The sequence below is a fragment of the Truncatella angustata genome (assembly GCF_020726525.1).
Source record: "Truncatella angustata strain MPI-SDFR-AT-0073 chromosome Unknown BKA67scaffold_8, whole genome shotgun sequence".
Classification (NCBI taxonomy): Eukaryota; Fungi; Ascomycota; class Sordariomycetes; order Amphisphaeriales; family Sporocadaceae; genus Truncatella; species Truncatella angustata.
Window position 1 is genome coordinate 2,276,440 of NW_025763388.1, and position 13,303 is coordinate 2,289,742.

Here is a 13,303-nt window from a genome sequence, read left to right on the forward strand (position 1 = left end):
TACTAGTACGAAGTCGTCACGTATCCCCAAGACTTCAGAGCCGAAGGATCACACACTTCACACAGGCTAACGGAGTTACTGCATAGTACAGCACGCGATAATAAACATGATGCCTGTCAGGTACCTAAAACTGGGGCTTTAGCTTCATTAAACATATCTATTCGCTTAAACCATTTAGTGCTATATGAGAGTAGGTAAGCGTCAGCATCCTAGCAAATCTATTTTCAAACTACTGTGGCTAGACCTTCAGAAAGCACAGTTTATTCCCGATCAAAATGAGGTTGCATATCCTAGATAGGAGATTCTAGTCTCTGCACACGAGTGGGGTCCTGGCTGGAGTGGGCTTACCGATCACTTGTGAACACTGGTCTCATCCTGTGTGAGAGCACCTGCCAGAAGATGATGCAGTAAAAAACAGACATTAGCCGATACCGCATGCCGGGTGCTTTTTCAAACATTTCCAGTTTGTAAAGTCAGAAGCTGGCTTGATCCGCTTCCGTTGTGAGCCGTGCTCCTCGTATACCTTCACTGGTAGGTAGGCACTCCGCCCAATACAAGGCCAAGAGGATCTTCACTGTAATCATCAACTACTCGAACTCTCTGCCACTGTTTTGTTGTTGAATCGAATATTCTCACTCTGCTGCTTCGATTAATAGCCATTCACAATTCCTTCAGTTCCTAATTTTTCCTTCTTTAGCAGCTACCCGTCATGGAGACCCTCGCCAAGCCACTTATCGTATTGACCTGTACTCCGGGCGAAGGTCATGCCAATCCCATCAAGACGATTGCTAAGGTAATGGACTATTCCTGAGCTTCATACTTTCAAGCTTTTATTATCAAAGACTGACCTGCCATCAGGCACTTGTTCTTGAAGGGTACGAAGTCACGGCGGTCTCAGCTAGTGCTTACCGGAAGCACTTTGAGGATGCTGGGTGCAGTTACGTTTCCATTCAGGGTTACGGTGACTACGCGGACGAAGATCGTGACACAAAATGGCCTGAGCGGGCTGCAATGCCACCTGGGCCGGAGCAGTTTGCGTGGACCATCGAGCAGAGCTTTGTCAGAGTCATTCCAGACCAATTCGCCGCAGTTCAGACAGCAATCACGATGTTGAGAGAGAAACATCCTGGTAGACCTGTCGTTGTGTTAAACGAGTCTGCGTTCTTGGGCTCGCTTCCGCTCATGAAGGGTGCCAAAGGTGTGAAGCCTGATGGATTCATTGGTATTGGTATAAATCCCATATCTCTGAGCAGCGTTGACACCGCTCCATTTGGGCCCGGTCTACTACCGCCCAAGTCACCCTCGTACGTGGTTGATAATTTCCTCGCCTTCATACTCCATCATATTTACAAGTTTTGGTGCTTTCCTCAGTGTTTTCCGGATGCTGACTTTTCTATGCAGGGAGGTTGCCCAGTATGCAGAAATGTTTGAGGGCCTCAAAATGCTCTTCTCAAAGGCCCAAGCAGTCTTTGACGATACTCTGAGAGACCTCGGCGGCGAGTCGGTCAACGGCTTTTTTGTTGATGCACCCTACTTATGGCCCGATCGCTTTTTGCAAATGTGCCCACCTTCTATGATGTATCCAAGGAGCGATGCACCAAGCAGCGTCCGGTTCGCTGGAGGAATGCCGAAGCTTCCACCTACAACAGTCTTCTCGTCGCAAAAGCCCGCATGGTGGTCGGAGGTCGCGAACAACCCGGCGAAAAAAGACATCGTTTTCGTTTGTCAGGGTACTGTTCGCATGGACTGGAGCGACATCGTGGTACCCACGATGGAGGCACTGAAAGACCGTCCGAACACCCTCGTCGTTGTGGCGCTTGGCAAACGTGGGGCAACGTTGGACTCAAGCATCCTCGTGCCTGAAAATGCGCGAGTTACAGATTATCTTCCCTTCGATGATATACTCCCATTTTCTTCTGTTTTCGTTGGGAATGGCGGATATGGTGGTGTTCGATGTAGTCTTGCCCATGGGACACCTCTGGTGGTTGCAGGAGACAGCGAAGATAAGCCGGAGATGTGTGCTATAATCGAATGGGCTGGCGTGGCTGTCAATCTCAGGACGGGTAACCCGACGAGTGAAGCTCTTCGGGCTGGCATAGACAAGGTTCTCTCTGATTTGAAGTATAGGGGGGCTGCTCAGGGGATTAAAAAAGAAACCGAGACGTTTGACCCCATCAGAGTCATTGCGGAGAACATTGACGAAGTAGTTGCCGGCGTCAAGGCATGAAGAGGAAAGAGCACGAGTCCGCCTAGGAGCACTAGAAGTAAATCACGCAAATTCGCCTGTATTTTGCCTCTATGCTCTACCATTCATTAGACCGGTCTATCCCACGTATACTTTCTCTTACCTATGTCCATAAACTCGCCTTTGACGAGAGACTAGATTGAAGGGCTGAAACTGCCCATTTCAATTCGAGTCATTATTGACCTCCAAGCTCACCATATGTAGTTCCGCGGATATTTTCAAAGAGTAAAGTTGCATATCCATTCTGTGAAGCAGATTGAGGTTGCTGATGCTCAGCTGCAGGCCTTGTGCGAATAAAGATGTGTTTTTCAGGAAGAAACGACTTGATTAACCTTAGGATACCTACACGTGCAAAGCATATTCGCAGCAGGCGGTGATTGAATATTCATTACTTTCCGGGAAATAGGTTATATAGAAAATGACTCAAGATATATGAACAACAAGTTGGCGCTGTCTAGGCGCTGGGGCTTTGCGACCACCATCGCCAAGCAATAACGGCGACCAATGCAGCTCCTCCAGTCTTCGTCATGTTCAGCAAGAAGCTTTGCAATTGTTGGACGATGAAAACCTTGATCATGGCATCATGCTGAGCCTTCTCATTCACCCTTGGAAAGTCGACGTCGGGAATCGGCTTCCCTAGGAACTCACATAGAGGCTCCCATCCGCTACCCAGCCGATACACCAACAGCCGCTCCGGTTGATCCTTCAAGACCTCGCGAATTTCAGCATTGTGGCGCTTGTACACGTCCTTTGCCTTCTTTCGCCACTCAATCGAATCTTTAGCGCCGAACTGTCCCTGCATCATCCCCCGCCATATCACGGGTTGCACATGCTTCTGCGTATTGTCCGCTAGTTCGAGGAAGTGCCTGAACCATGCGGGTAAGTCCTGACCGCGGATCAGGGCCCGCTCGAAAGATGGATACCAAGCGTCTGCATCGCGTTCTACCAGGACAACCTTGGCGTTGGGATATGCTGCGATGAGCTCCGGGCCAAACATATTGCTCGGGTAGTCAGCGCTGAACCATGTATCATCCCTGTCAGCTAGACCGTCTTCTAACAATCTCAAATAAGAAACACTCATGAGGGGAGCCGTAGTCAAGCGCTTTTGAAACACTTCAAATAGCTCTTTCTGTGATGTCTCGTGAGGCCTGCTCGTGGAACAGGATAAACAGGATACAAGCGGAAAGGAGTACGGACCATGCGGATACGTGACCGAGCGCTTTGTCAAAGAAACTGGCGTCCAGCTTGACGGAGGTATCCCCCTGGTACCTGTAACAGCAAGGTATCGTCAACACTTATACTCCAACAGTAGGACATTGGAAAAGATGTGGCCCTAATGTGCATACTTCGCCTTCACGGCCTCAAGCCATATGTCTCCTATTAAACCACAACATCAATCTAAGTTCTCCTTTATTGGAACTGCTTGCTGTTTTGAACCTACCGTCTAAGGGGTTTGAGTGCATATCAGCTCCTCCATGGGATGTCGGGAAGCCTAGAAGAGCAAAGGCTGCTGCCATGGACGTCGTTCCAGTGCGGCCCATCCCAAGGCTCAGCACCTCCATGGGCACGACACGCCGGCATTGGTGTCGGTCGATATTGTGGTTGATAAACAGATTTGGGAATGCAGCGCGGGTTTCATCGCTAAACCCGAAGAAGAACTCCTTGAGACTCATGATGCGTTGAATGCAGGTGTTTCAGCACCAACGAGGCAATACAGGAAAGTTGTTTTGTCAAGTCAGCTCGGAATGAGCCGGTTACAGGTCTGCCAATGCGGAAGCAGGGGAAAGGTGTTGTGTGCCTGAGTATGTCACTTGAATCCTTGAGGAATGCATTAAACTGGTTATGTTACGATACACTATTGTCGATATTCATGCAATTGCTTTTAACAGTAGATAGCTTGCCGCATTCATGATCCTCGAGACAGACGTCGACTTGGCACGACAAATGCTCCACGAATCCTTTCAAAAAGGAATACGGACCCGAACAAACAAATTTGGCAGGGATTATGCAGTACTTGGATCCTAGAATCCTCGTCCTATTAACTATCATGTGCCTTCCCTTCCGGATGCATGCATGCTCTATTTCGTGCATGGAGACCACATAGAGCCGGGAAACTCTCTAGCTGTTAGATGCATGCCGGAACATCCTAGCCCAAATTGATAACATTTAGTTGGTGTTGGCGCCTCCGGTGGCGCTAGGCGAATTGTGGGGACTGGAAGTCGGGCCCGACAAACGATCATACGTTCTATGTTCTGACATACATGGAAATCTTGGATCGCTGTCATGCAAGGCACTTTACATAGCATGTACATACATAGTACGAGACCCCAGATAAGACAGGCCTGCTTTCTCCATTCACGCTCCGCCCATGGGCCACCCGCGCCGGAACTAGATGCCATAACTTCACCGCTATTCAAAAAGTAGTCCGGTCAGGGATCACAACCTCGGACAATTGAGAGAAAATAGTGAAGACAATTTGACGGAACGAACATAGTAGTTCCCACTCCACACTCTTGTCAGCCCTGTCGACGCGCGTCGGAATGCAAAACAGAGTCATACTTGTATGTAGACAGGGACAGGGACAGGGACGCAAGTGGGGCAACGGATACTTGATCCCACCGGTCCAGACTAATAGACTAGCCGAACCGAGTGCCTAAAGAGGACATGCTAGCACAGACTATCACTAGATTGAGGCTATTATTGGGTTGTTCGGTGGAACAGATCATATCTGCAGCGTCACACTATTGTATCTCACTAACGGGGCGCAATACCAATTACGTGGTATATTACCATTACCTGGGGGTTGGTTTGCTGCTACTGGTTCGTTCGTATAAAAATAAATTGATCCAGGGGGCCTCAATACGCCTCTCGTTACATCAATATATACACTTATACAGCTACCGTCAGACCCGGTTTCGGAGTTAACCAAGTTCACAGATATCGAGTGTCAAATTCGCGGTTCCGTTTTGATACGTACTGATACAGTAAGAAAATAATTGTAATCCGTGGGATAAGTTGGTTCGTTCCCGTTCCGTCGCCTTGGTTTGTCCGCATATTCTGTCGCCATCCTTTCCTTCACCTTTGATTCAGGACTCGTCCCCCGCACGGTGTTGCAAATGCAGCAGGGCACCGTAATGGCGTCACACCACAGACCTCTTGTGCTAATATGCAGCACGCCCGTTTCCGGGCATATCATACCTATGCTGGCCATTGCAAAACAGCTCGCCGACCGTGAATATGATGTCTGCTTCGTATCTGGCTCCGGATACCGTGGACAGGTCGAGGCAGTTGGCGCCTCGTTTGTTTCAGTGGAAGGATACGGCGACTTCTACGACCTGACGTCATGGGACCTTGATACTGAATGTATGCGTTTATCTCTTTCTCCTTGAATTTCTCCATGCCGCGAAGTCGAGTTGAGCTAACCTAGAGTTTCTCATCTCAAGGGCCCGCAGGTCAAAAGCATCTGGAAGGGCCAGCCTGTTTCAACCACGACTTGATTCATGTATTTTGTAAATCATTGCCTTCGCAACACGATGCCATTCAGAGAGCTCTCAAGACGCTCAGAGCTCAGAACTTGCACAGGCCCATTATTCTCATGACCGAGAGCCTGAATTTCGGGGCCTTGGCCATAGCGCTTGGCGCACCAGGTCTTCGTCCCGATGGGTTTATAGCCATTGGTCTCAACCCCATCCTGCTTACCAGCATGGACCATTCGCCTTTTGGGTCTGGTATGCTACCCGATAGGTCTACAGAGGGCCGAGCGCGCAACAAACTTGCGAATGAAGCCCAGAAGCAGTTTTTTGCCCCCTCTCAGGCGGCGTATGTCGAGGCACTCGTGAGTGTCGGAGCCACTGCAAAGTCAGACGATGAGTTCCTGCTTGATTCTCTCTATACTCTGCCAGATCGTTTCATACAAATGTGCACGCCAAGCGTGGAATACCACAGGAGCGACGCTCCGAACACTCTGCGATTTGCTGGTGGCTATCCCACCACAACTGTGTCTCAAGGTATAACGAGAAGATGGGAGAGACCATCGTGGTGGGATGAAGTTGTAGCCAGTGACAAAGCCACCAAGAAAAAGATCGTCTTTGTCTGCCAGGGAACCGTCGCCATGGATTTTGATCAGCTGGTCATCCCTGCGATGACCGCACTGAAAGACCGCTCGGACACTATCGTGGTTATCGCACTCGGTAGACCGGACGTAAAACTGTCAGCAGACGTGATGGTTCCTTCGAATTACCGGGTGGCAGATTACATTCCTTACGACAGTATCCTACCTCATGTCGACGCCTTCGTCACGACAGGGGGGTATGGATCTTTCCAGCGCGCGCTTAACCATGCCACGCCTCTTGTCATAGCCGGTACAACTGAAGAAAAGCCCGAAACGGCTGCGAGAGCTGAATGGGCGGGCGTTGCAGTGAATCTTCGGACCGCCTACCCTTCAGTTGAGCAGCTGAGACGAGCCGTCGACGAGATTCTCGGAAATGAGAAGTACAAGATTAGGGCGTTAGAGATACAGGCTGAAATTGCTACGTATGATCCTATCAACGTGATAATTGAAAACATTGAGGAGCTGACGTCGAAATAAAACTAATTTAAAGCCAAGAAGAAATGAAAATGATGTTCCTTGCTTGGGCTATCAAAGTAGCCTTGATGCGTGATTTTTGAAAGTTCTAGCGTCCACGTCTTATGAACCAGCTCCTTAAAAGCCCATTAATTATAAATGTGGTGGAGTTGAACATTGCTACTCGCTCTATGGTTCAATCTCATATGTCTATCATGCGTACAGCGTTCCAAACCATGTTTGACAGCACCATCTGCCTGATCAAAATGAGAAAGTTGTTTAGAGACCTGTTTATTGCTAATATGCGGCATCCTTGCGTTTAAACTGCGATCAAGCTGCTTTCTGAGTGTATCAGAGATCTAAGATATTCTGATAATGTCCTGGCAACAATAGACGCTGTGGTCAATAAGCTTTATTTCGTAGTGAGGCGATGTATCCGTGGAAATCAGTCTGATTGATTCGGCACATTTGAAACAGTGGTCAGGTACACCGTAGGAGTTTAATGCGTCACGTTTTTTGTTATATTGACGCCCAGCAACTTATCTAAATATAACGTTTATCTAAATTACATAGTTCCAAGTTAAACTCGTCTATGTTTACGCTATTCTAACTGAGGCTCATCCAGGTTAAACTTACCAGACTACAGTTGCTTTCCTCCGTACTATATGTATTGGATCTGATCTTCTTTATTCCCTGCATCTACACACTCCTTTGGCAGATTCGCTTCATGTTTAGCCCTGGTTGGTCTTGCTGCTCTGTGTGCAATAATCGCACGTTCCGTTGGAGCCCGACCTAACTAACATTCATCAGAGTCATTATATATCCTTGTTTAGCAGCCGCTTCCATCAACCGTTTCATAGCCGACCCCACCGCAAAATAGCCATTCCTGCATCGTGCGCACAGATTTTGCCCTGAATGCAATGGCGGCTTGACGGCAATTATAGGACCAGATCTGCCATGGCATATTAGATTGCATTGGTTTGGTGACTTCCGGTCCAGCTGTCAGCAATATTCTTGGGTAAATTGAAAAAGACGAGGAGCTCAGACCACAACAACGCCCCCCTTATGGCTTCGTTCTCCCAGTCCACGTCGAACCTGGTCATGCTATTGGCATATTTATGGGTTTGAAAGAGTCCAACCTGTGCCCGAACAGGCCTTTGGCTTCAGGTGCAGATTCGTTCCATATTCCATGTGTCTAATACCCTTCACTGTATCTGTCGTTGCCTGCCTCAGTGATACTTCCATTAGGATATGGCCATTACCCAAGCGAGCTGTTAGACGCAGTAAGATATTTCTGTTTGCTATCATGCAGAATTTTGTTTCAATAATTCGATACTGCTCTAGGTACTGCATTTAAGATTTAGAGGCACTGGACGAGTTCGTTGGAGTGCTTTATCGGAATTACACGTCATGAAGCCATTAGATATTTGGAGTAGTATACAATTCTCCCCTGAGACAGATAATAACTGAAGGAAGAAATGCCTAATCTAAATACAAAAAGCACGTTCATATTCCTGGGGCACCTTTGAGACGACAAAGGAGTTTTCGAAGTCCAGTGTTAATGTGTTATGCTTGAACACATGGTTTCTTTATCGCATAGTGAAGATTGAAACTCTATGGACCCTCATTTTTATCATGCCGCAAAGGCGTAACTTCCTAGCATTGCGTACACTTGCCAGTATGAGACATCATCATGGGTCTCTAATATTTCCGCAACTGACTTGGCAGCCATCAGTCCACCTGAATCTGCCATATAATGTAGAGTGCTAATGATCCAGGCCCGCATAGTCACATGAGTAGATAGCTTTCCCGCTATGTATAATGGACTCAGCAAGGTGTAGCACTGCAGTAACTGCAAAGGTGTGAAAGGAACACAATTCTCGCTCCTTGCTTGGAGCCAGACAAACTGTGGAACAGCAGCACAAATATCGCCACACAGACCGTCAACAACTTCTGAAATTTCCGTTTGATAATCATCGACATTCTTTTGGTCAGGGCAGCGTTTCCACATCAGCTCGAATAAAAGCAGGCGCATACTTCGAATCACATTCCGTACTTGGGTTACGAAGTGATCCGTATAAATGTCATAGTAACCCGCATAGACCACTGGAAAGCCGCTCTCCGAGAACTTACGCTCAAACTGCCATGAGGACGGGAGTTCACTTTCCAAGTCCATGAAACCATTGTCCAGTTCGTTAGACCGTCGAATCAGGTCACCAGGTGGTAGACTACCCTGCTGGATGTCGGCCGCAAGATTAACAACCCCAACAACCAAGCTCGTAACGGCAAACTTCGGTTCCACTTTAGCCTCATCTTTATTCCATATGCTTGAATTTCCGGGATCTTCGCTTAGTGGTGGGGTACTAAGATACGGTAGAAGCCCCATCCGAAGCTCTTCTAATTCTTGTGGCACATGTACTCCAGACACTCCACAGCTAATGACTAAAGTCATGACCAGGCGAGCGGTCAGACGTCTGGCAGTGGATGAGGAGTACCTGCCCTTGAGACCACGTACGCGGACCAGATCTAAAGCACCCCGCAAGTGGCTTAGCCATGGCCTACTACCGGAAGAGTTGCTATTGTTGGTATGATCGTGCGAGATGCGTTTGCCGTCCGGGCGCAAAGTTACACACGCAAGCTTTTCGCATAAGTCAAGAAGAAGCACTGCTTGGAAGGTAGCATCTTCAAAAGCTGCCCCGTTTCTTTTACCGCTGAAAGCTCCAACCTGAGGAGCGAGAGCAGTATCGACTATAGCGGACATGAGTTTTATCGCAGTGATGTAGCTGCTGCTGGTCAGGCGTATTAACTCGCTGGAGCCAGGAGCTGGGTTTATAGGGACATATCCAGGAACCTGATGATGCTTAGCCAAGAATGCTAAAGCGGCAGCATCCACAGCGGCGGAGAGAACGCTGGTGGCGGATGAGGCAGTGTATAAGTGTGTTAAAGCATCATGACTGCGAGAGAAGCCGAATATATAATACGAGAAGAAGGCACTACGAGCGCGAACTTCCCAGGAAAAAGACAACGAAGTTGGTATCGATCTTTCTTCGTATGCAACTCGTCCTACGCCCTTAGAGGCAGAAAACGTAGTCTCCTGGAGCTGTGGTTCCTCTTCGAACGAGAAAGCTTGTATGCCGTGGGGGTCTGAGATCGGCGTTGGAGCGGACGAGGACGACGCAATGCTAATGTATCGTGGTACAGATGCCCCCGAAGATAACTCAGGCGACTGCCTTCTGTGTGATGTTCCAATGGCTCGGATGTTGGCCCTGGCTAAGACTTTCCGTTGAGTAGACATGGTTTCGTCCCGAATTATTAGTACATCGGGGTCGGGCCAACCAAAGCAAGCGATGCTGGCTCGACAACACTGCCCGCATCTCCCACGCTGGAGGTCACACTGTGGTTGTGTTAGTGGTGATTCGTCGCATCTCAGGAAAGATCGAAGCCAAGACTACTCCGCAAGTCTGGAGGTCTAAACCCAGCCAGCTCTCAAAAAATAATGCCTATAATATCGGGTCTGATGACTTGCGTCTGAAAAGAACAGCTTATTGGCAGTGGAGAATGTACAAAATCGCGTAGAGAGCTGCCAAGGAATCCTGGTGGCCTTACCCGTAGTTTCCTGATCTTGCAGGGTTGACAATCGCGCGAGGGCCGACCACGATTAACCATCGCACAAATCCTTGGCTAGAAACGCGAGCTTGATTCGATAACAGTCGAGAGTACAGACCGTATGATGGCATTGGCGCAAGCGAAACTAGCGAGCTTGAGGTAAAGTGAACGTCCAAATCCTGTAAGGGTTCCGTCAATGTCACAGCGGCGCGGACATGCATTAGCAAGCACAAACTGTGCATGTGTATCAACCAATGATTGTTTTATCACATTAGCGGTGCGTCCGTTAAGAGTTCAGTCTGCTGTGAGTCAACTATGTACCAATGTGTGAGCCCTCGCGGGACAGGAGGAGCTTTGGCAGATCATGTGACACGACTTAATCCAACAGTTGTCTAATCATAGTACCACGTACTGCACCCGTACTGGAGTACTGACGTTAGGCACGGGTCGCCAACCGTGTGCGGGGTGCGCGGTTGCCTTTGCATATCTCCGGAAGGCTAGCCAAGTCAAGCGTGGCGTGGCTGCGCTTGTCTATGATACCGGAAGGCTAGCCTTAATGGGAAGCATAGTGAGATTTTGAGGAAGGCATACACAACTTTTTCCCTTTGCTGGGTTATCCTTAATTATAATGTGGGAGGTATAATGTTGACTGAAACTACTTAATGGGCCGGACAGACGCTCTGTGACATTCGATTGATCACTTTCATTCTGCTTCTATACCTAAAATATCAGCTGTGCGATCACCGCAGCTCGAAATGCCTTTTACTTACAAAACGGTCCTCATCGTTGGAGCCACTTCTGGCATCGGCGCTGGCTTAGCTGACAAACTCATTTCTGAGGGCTCCAAGGTCATTGCTGTTGGGCGCCGTCAAGACAGGCTGGATGCTTTTGTTGAGAAACACGGTTCTGCCAAATCCGGTGCAGTCAAATTCGACGTGACAGAAAGCGATGGCATTGATGTTTTCATCGAGCAGTAAGTCTTCATCACGGATACAACATTCACTAATGCAAAGCATGATTTGGGTTGATGACGCCGGATAGTGTCTTATCACAATATCCGGAATTAGACTGTGTCTTTCTGAACTCTGGTATTCAGGGCTCAACCCGCCTATCGCATGCTGCCGAGTTCGATCTCGTCAAATTTCACCATGAGATCAACGTCAATTTCACTAGCGTTGTGAACTTGATAATGAAATTCCTTCCCCACCTACAGGCCAGGGAGATTCCTACAGCCTTGATCGTCACAGGAACACACTTGGCTCTCGTGCCAGCCACAACCATGGCAGGATATTCAGCTTCGAAGGCAGCATTAACATCCTTTGTGGACTGTCTTCGTGAGCAGAACCGCGAGAAGCCCACCAAGATCATTGAGATATATCCTCCGGTGGTTCAAAGTGAGCATTTCCTCCCTATCCAGTGTTGTAACTGCATGTGATAGACTTACTAGTTCCTGCAGCGGAACTGCATGACTGGATGGGTCAGGAGAAGGGTCGAGCTCTAGGGATGCCACTCGACGAGTTTACTGAAATTGTTTATCGGGAATTGCTGAAGGGATTGGAGTTTATTGTGATCGGCTCCATCGCAACTGAACCGCAGGAGGTCTACCAGGACATGGTGGACAAGCGCCGAACTATATTCAAAAGACTTTCGGTGGCATTGTTATCGCGTTTTGAGCTGTAACTGATTTATCTTGGGTACGCCTTTTTCGTACAAGACTACTGTGGTTGTTGCCCACCGGACACCTCGCGTGCGCTAGAATATGATGTGTGCAGGAACAAAAACCAAGCAGTTCACTGCATAGCACAAAGTGAATTGCTACACATTAAGTGTATGTTGTTGCACCGGTAGAACCGCTTACTATCTCTCTGAGCCATCGGGTGCACAAGACGCCGATGTGAATGCTGTAAATACTTTCAGAGAATGCTTTTAATCGCTAGTTGGGACCGCGAAGCAAAACCTCATCAAATCAACACTTGCGCATGGAAACTTTCGGTGCTCTCGAGGCATTCAGACTCCTGGTATAGATCTCTAGCGAATTGACGCATATAGGACCAACAGACTGAATGTAACAATTCATAACTTAGCAAGATGATACATCACGATGATGTATCTACCAGAAGTATCTCGTATCCCTAGTCAATGAAGTTTATTTGATAGTACAATCATGGAAGAATGGGTATAGGAATTCAGGCACCAAAGATTTGTTCGCTCTCTTATTTACGTCGCGTCATATAGTTTGTTTTATCACCCGTAGTGCACGTATTCCAAAAGAAAAAAAGAGTTTAGAAAATGAGAAGGGGGTACAGTAGTGAATTGAACTGATAACCTAAAAAAATCATTCCCCGTACCCATGAGAGCCCTCAGTACCCACGATCCCAAATGCTTCCCGCAGCAAAAGACATAGCCTACAGGTAGGCCACCGATCACTAGCTCTCTAGAAACGGCCCACAAATCAGAGATTTTGCCTGAAGGCGAAAGAACTCACAGTATTTTATAATAAGTACATAGCCTCTTCCCCTTAAACCCACTCCAATCATGTGGTTGCTCAGTGATGCTTAGGTCACTCGCAGTCAGCAGCCAGCAACTTGTATCATACTGGCAGTTCCTTAGATTCGAGACTCTAAGAAACAATAGATACACACGTCATGCCTAAAGACTTTTTACAGAAGTATGCAAACCCAGACCAGTCGTTGAAAGAACATCTACATACTCCGGTAGTTACACAGCGGCCATCACATCTCAACTGGCTTCAGCTCTTAGTGACATGCCAAACCACCACTTCATTGTAGAGCAACCAATCGGTAAGAGCAGCTGTTGAACAACCACCATGACGTATCTTCTCGAGATATTTTTCTATGGCACCCTACACCTAATTGCTTACATTGTTA

General features: G+C 48.0%; 5 protein-coding genes across 5 annotated transcripts; 3 read left to right on the top strand and 2 right to left on the bottom strand.

The window, feature by feature from the left end:
- Window positions 1-275: 275 nt before the first annotated feature.
- Window positions 276-2,227, top strand: BKA67DRAFT_649670 (putative UDP-glucuronosyltransferase 2A3; the record flags this gene model as incomplete). The annotated part of the gene is made up of 4 exons (XM_046106020.1): window positions 276-531; window positions 698-793; window positions 859-1,304; window positions 1,402-2,227. The coding sequence occupies exons 2-4, from the start codon at window positions 710-712 to the stop codon at window positions 2,225-2,227; spliced, it is 1,356 nt and encodes a 451-aa protein (XP_045954528.1). The 5' UTR covers window positions 276-531; window positions 698-709.
- Window positions 2,228-2,640: 413 nt separating this feature from the next.
- Window positions 2,641-4,067, bottom strand: BKA67DRAFT_694970 (P-loop containing nucleoside triphosphate hydrolase protein). Its single transcript, XM_046109286.1, has 4 exons — window positions 3,687-4,067; window positions 3,592-3,622; window positions 3,443-3,514; window positions 2,641-3,261 (listed from the first exon to the last, which is right to left on the bottom strand). The coding sequence occupies exons 1-4, from the start codon at window positions 3,916-3,918 to the stop codon at window positions 2,700-2,702; spliced, it is 897 nt and encodes a 298-aa protein (XP_045954529.1). The 5' UTR covers window positions 3,919-4,067; the 3' UTR covers window positions 2,641-2,699.
- A 1,312-nt stretch (window positions 4,068-5,379) lies between these two features.
- On the top strand, window positions 5,380-6,833 carry BKA67DRAFT_694971 (MGT family glycosyltransferase; the record flags this gene model as incomplete). The annotated part of the gene is made up of 2 exons (XM_046109287.1): window positions 5,380-5,608; window positions 5,689-6,833. The coding sequence occupies 2 exons, from the start codon at window positions 5,380-5,382 to the stop codon at window positions 6,831-6,833; spliced, it is 1,374 nt and encodes a 457-aa protein (XP_045954530.1).
- Window positions 6,834-8,205: 1,372 nt separating this feature from the next.
- Window positions 8,206-10,769, bottom strand: BKA67DRAFT_579218 (uncharacterized protein). Its single transcript, XM_046103750.1, has 2 exons — window positions 10,416-10,769; window positions 8,206-10,203 (listed from the first exon to the last, which is right to left on the bottom strand). The coding sequence occupies exons 1-2, from the start codon at window positions 10,473-10,475 to the stop codon at window positions 8,443-8,445; spliced, it is 1,821 nt and encodes a 606-aa protein (XP_045954531.1). The 5' UTR covers window positions 10,476-10,769; the 3' UTR covers window positions 8,206-8,442.
- A 238-nt stretch (window positions 10,770-11,007) lies between these two features.
- Window positions 11,008-12,357, top strand: BKA67DRAFT_579221 (uncharacterized protein). Its single transcript, XM_046103751.1, has 3 exons — window positions 11,008-11,388; window positions 11,457-11,809; window positions 11,872-12,357. Exons 1-3 carry the CDS (start codon window positions 11,171-11,173, stop codon window positions 12,093-12,095), a joined length of 795 nt encoding a protein of 264 aa, XP_045954532.1. The 5' UTR covers window positions 11,008-11,170; the 3' UTR covers window positions 12,096-12,357.
- Window positions 12,358-13,303: the final 946 nt, after the last annotated feature.

Coding starts and splice junctions, on each gene's coding strand:
- BKA67DRAFT_579221 (XM_046103751.1), top strand. CDS start 11,171: ATGCCTTTTACTTACAAAACGGTCCTCATCGTTGGAGCCACTTCTGGC. Junction 11,389..11,456: donor ATTGATGTTTTCATCGAGCA/GTAAGTCTTCAT, acceptor GACGCCGGATAG/TGTCTTATCACAATATCCGG. Junction 11,810..11,871: donor ATATCCTCCGGTGGTTCAAA/GTGAGCATTTCC, acceptor TAGTTCCTGCAG/CGGAACTGCATGACTGGATG.
- BKA67DRAFT_579218 (XM_046103750.1), bottom strand. CDS start 10,475: ATGGTTAATCGTGGTCGGCCCTCGCGCGATTGTCAACCCTGCAAGATC. Junction 10,204..10,415: donor GCAAGATCAGGAAACTACGG/GTAAGGCCACCA, acceptor ACACAACCACAG/TGTGACCTCCAGCGTGGGAG.
- BKA67DRAFT_694970 (XM_046109286.1), bottom strand. CDS start 3,918: ATGAGTCTCAAGGAGTTCTTCTTCGGGTTTAGCGATGAAACCCGCGCT. Junction 3,515..3,591: donor CTTGAGGCCGTGAAGGCGAA/GTATGCACATTA, acceptor TTGCTGTTACAG/GTACCAGGGGGATACCTCCG. Junction 3,262..3,442: donor CTCGGTCACGTATCCGCATG/GTCCGTACTCCT, acceptor TACATGGTTCAG/CGCTGACTACCCGAGCAATA.